At 45.4% G+C, this 3,243-nt stretch overlaps 1 protein-coding gene across 1 annotated transcript; it reads right to left on the bottom strand.

Moving 5' to 3' along the window:
- Positions 1–869: 869 nt before the first annotated feature.
- Positions 870–2,465, bottom strand: LOC140590967 (uncharacterized). Its single transcript, XM_072712809.1, has 4 exons — positions 2,446–2,465; positions 2,112–2,247; positions 1,382–1,597; positions 870–1,259 (listed from the first exon to the last, which is right to left on the bottom strand). Exons 1-4 carry the CDS (start codon positions 2,463–2,465, stop codon positions 903–905), a joined length of 729 nt encoding a protein of 242 aa, XP_072568910.1. The 3' UTR covers positions 870–902.
- Between the last annotated feature and the right edge of the window lie 778 nt (positions 2,466–3,243).

Genomic DNA, 3,243 nt, shown 5'->3' with positions numbered 1-3,243 from the left:
CCAAGACAGTGAGACCAAGACAAGACCGAGGGATCCGAGACCAAGACCAAAGACCGTCGAGACTGTGACAAGACCAAGACCACGTACACTCTAAAAAGTGCTGGGTTAAAAACAACCCAATTTGGGTTATTTTGGTAACCCAGCGCTGGGTAAAAAAGGGACTAACCCAACGCTGGGTTATTTTGACCCAACAAGTTGGGTTACACGTTTAACCCAGCATGCTGGGTTGTGATTTTTAACCCAACTATTAGTTAAAAATGACTACATTGCTGGGTTGAATGTAACCCAAAATGGGTCAGAAATTTAATCTAGAAACTTTGGTAATTAAAATTACTAAAATAAAAACAATTCTACAGCAATACATACTTCAGTAATGAAATTTTATTTATGACAAAAGTAAAAAATGTGTCTATATGAATTTAAGACATTTTTCCCATCTCCACCTCAGCATAGAGGAAAAATAAAAATATGTAGAATAAAGAAAAAGCATCTAACTGACTGAAGTCAGAAAGATTAACTTTAAAATACAAATTTGTGCATAAACATTAACATATCCTGATATATATAAATCAACTGCAATGTAGAAAAATAAATATGTAGAAGTAATAATGAAACAACATCAAACTTAAGAAAACACAAATTTAAGATTAGGAAAAAATACGAAAACATTTGATAACTTTCCCATTAACTATTACAGGGTTCCTACAGGTTTCTTCAAGTTGAATTTAAGTCTTTTTAAGACCTTTTTAAGACCATGTATATAAAAACTTAATATTTAAATATTAAATATAAAAAAATTAATAATTTTAACATGTTAAGTTAGCTAGATACCATGCCTAGAAACAATGAAAATCTACTTAACAATAGCATTCAACAATAAATAAAATTAAGATCAGAAACAGTCAACTCCTTAGCTCTGCACTCTTGGCAGCGATCTCCTTATCAAGGACAGCCAGTTCCGGCAACTTCTCCTTATGGCCTCTCCGCAGGAGGTTGGACCTGGAGATCAGGTCAGCCATCTTGCTCCCTGCCTTCGCTTCAGCCTCCTCGGCCAGCTTGTCCGCATTCCTAGCGAGACCCTCAGATATCTCTTGCACCCGTCTCCTCTTCACTTTTAACTCCTGAAGACAGTCCTCTGCCTCCTTCCTCTTAAGAGCCTGGTCTTTTGCCTCCCTTCTCTTTCTCTCCGTTTCAAGATGGAGACGATATCTGGTTCTACCTTTAGCTACACTCTCCAGTAGCGGTTTACTGAGTGGAACCTGGGTATAGGGTTGGGAAAAGAGAACCAGAGTGAGTGACAAACTCAAGAAACCAACTATGTTGATTCTATTAACTTTTAAGTCAACAGCATATTACTAGTTAAGGCAGAGGTCATATTTACCTGGGTAACACCTCCATGTTGTATGATGTAATCACACACCAGCCTCTGTGTGACCACAGTGTCCTCCTGCATGTTGTCTGACTCCACCTCTTTGTTGATCGAGAATCCACGTTCAACCGTAGCTTGGCCGTGGGAAAGGAGGAGCAGCTTCTTGCAGAAGGCCCATAGCTCTGGATAAGGCTCCATGGCACTGCTCAGGAAGATGTCCAGCCTCTTCTGCATGGGAGAAAAGGAGAGGAAGTCCTCACTCCGGCCCTCCAAGGACAAGAGACTGTCAAACTGTTGCAGTATGACATCCCCTATGGCAAAACAGAAAATAGAAAAAACATTGATAAATCATTAGGCACTGGCAGCCAGTCAGATTGAGGACAAATTCATGTGTAGCCTATATTTGCCTCTCTTATTCCTACCCGCAGAAGTATCAGTTAGCTGTTTGTCCTGGAGAAACCTCTGAACCAGCCCTTTCATGTGATCCCTGCATCTTTCTGGGTCTCTGTACATTACTGACGGATCCAGGCACAGCATCTGCCTAACAGTCAGATACTTGAGGGGGCTCTTGTCCTGCACTTTCCTGATGATGTTACACAGTCCCTGCATGCACTCTCTCTTGAACTCTAGCAGCCTAAGCTCTGCACCTTTGGTGCTCTAGAAAGAGAAATTAGCAATGAATATAGAACATGTCTTCAATGACCTGGTTTAGCCTAACCATTTGTATCTTTTTAAACCATACCTTAAGGACTGACTCTGCACCTAGACCAATGCTGATGTCTTTTGGGCTGAGCCAGATGGTCCTGTCTGTGACATCCAGTTTGGTCAGCTGCAGAGCAGTGATATCGTGGAGGACTTCTCTCTTTATGAAGCGTCCGCTGTATCAAAACCGTATCTAACACAGTAAATCATTAATAATAAACAAAGTAGATTTAACATATGCAAAAGTAATATTTAAAAAAATTACATTATCCTTTACAAGCTCCTTCCGATGACGATGTCGCGCGAGCAAGAGATCGGTCGTGAGGCGGAGTACGGCCGTCTTAAAGTCGTTAGGTAATCTCAGTTCAACTGACCAAAAGCCTAAAATTTGCATGTATATATATATTATTCCAAAAGAACCCCATGAAAAAGTTTAAAAGCAAAGTCCCGTTTCCCTCGCCCGGACTAGGGTCACCGGGGCCCCACCCTGGAGCCAGGCCTGGGGGAGGGGCCCGTTGGCGAGCGCCTGGTGGCCGGGCCTTGGCCCGTGGGGCCCGGCCGGGCACAGCCCAAAAGAGGCACGCGGGACTGTCCCCAGGTGGGCCCACCACCCACAAGGGGAATGTCAGGGGTTCGGTGCATTGTGGATCGGGTGGCGGCCAAGGGAGGCCCTGGCGGTCCGATCCCCGGCTGACAAAACTGGCTTTCGGGACATGGAATGTCACCTCTCTGGTGGGGAAGGAGCCTGAGCTTGTGCGTGAGGTTGAGAGGTATCGACTAGATATAGTCGGGCTCACCTCAATGCATAGCTTGGGTTCTGGAACCAATCTCCTGGAGAGGGGCTGGACGCTCTTTTACTCTGGAGTTGCGGCGGGTGAGCGACGCCGAGCTGGGGTGGGGCTATTGGTGGCCCCACAGCTCGGTGCATTAACACCGGAGTTTACCCCGGTGAACGAGAGGGCTGTTTCCCTGCGCCTTCGGGTCGGGGATAGGTCTCTGACTGTCATCTGCGCTTATGCGCCGAATGTCAGTTCGGAGAACCCGGCCTTCTTGGATTCCCTTAGCGGTATGCTATTTGGCGTGCCGCGGGGGGATTCCATTGTTTTGCTGGGGGACTTCAACGCTCACGTGGGCAATGACAGTGTGACCTGGAAGGGGGTGATTGGGAGGAA

The sequence above is a fragment of the Paramormyrops kingsleyae genome, chromosome 5 (genome assembly GCF_048594095.1).
Source record: "Paramormyrops kingsleyae isolate MSU_618 chromosome 5, PKINGS_0.4, whole genome shotgun sequence".
Taxonomy (NCBI): domain Eukaryota; kingdom Metazoa; phylum Chordata; class Actinopteri; order Osteoglossiformes; family Mormyridae; genus Paramormyrops; species Paramormyrops kingsleyae.
Note: the sequence above shows the minus strand (reverse complement) of the source record. Positions and strands in the feature narration are given on the sequence as shown.

What these genes read in the sequence shown, in the direction of transcription:
- LOC140590967 (XM_072712809.1), bottom strand. Translation starts at nt 2,465, where the DNA reads ATGCAAATTTTAGGCTTTTG. An exon ending in ATGCAAATTTTAGGCTTTTG is followed by an intron (nt 2,248 to 2,445) that starts GTCAGTTGAACT and finishes GTTTTGATACAG; the next exon opens with CGGACGCTTCATAAAGAGAG. An exon ending in GTGCAGAGTCAGTCCTTAAG is followed by an intron (nt 1,598 to 2,111) that starts GTATGGTTTAAA and finishes TCTCCCATGCAG; the next exon opens with AAGAGGCTGGACATCTTCCT.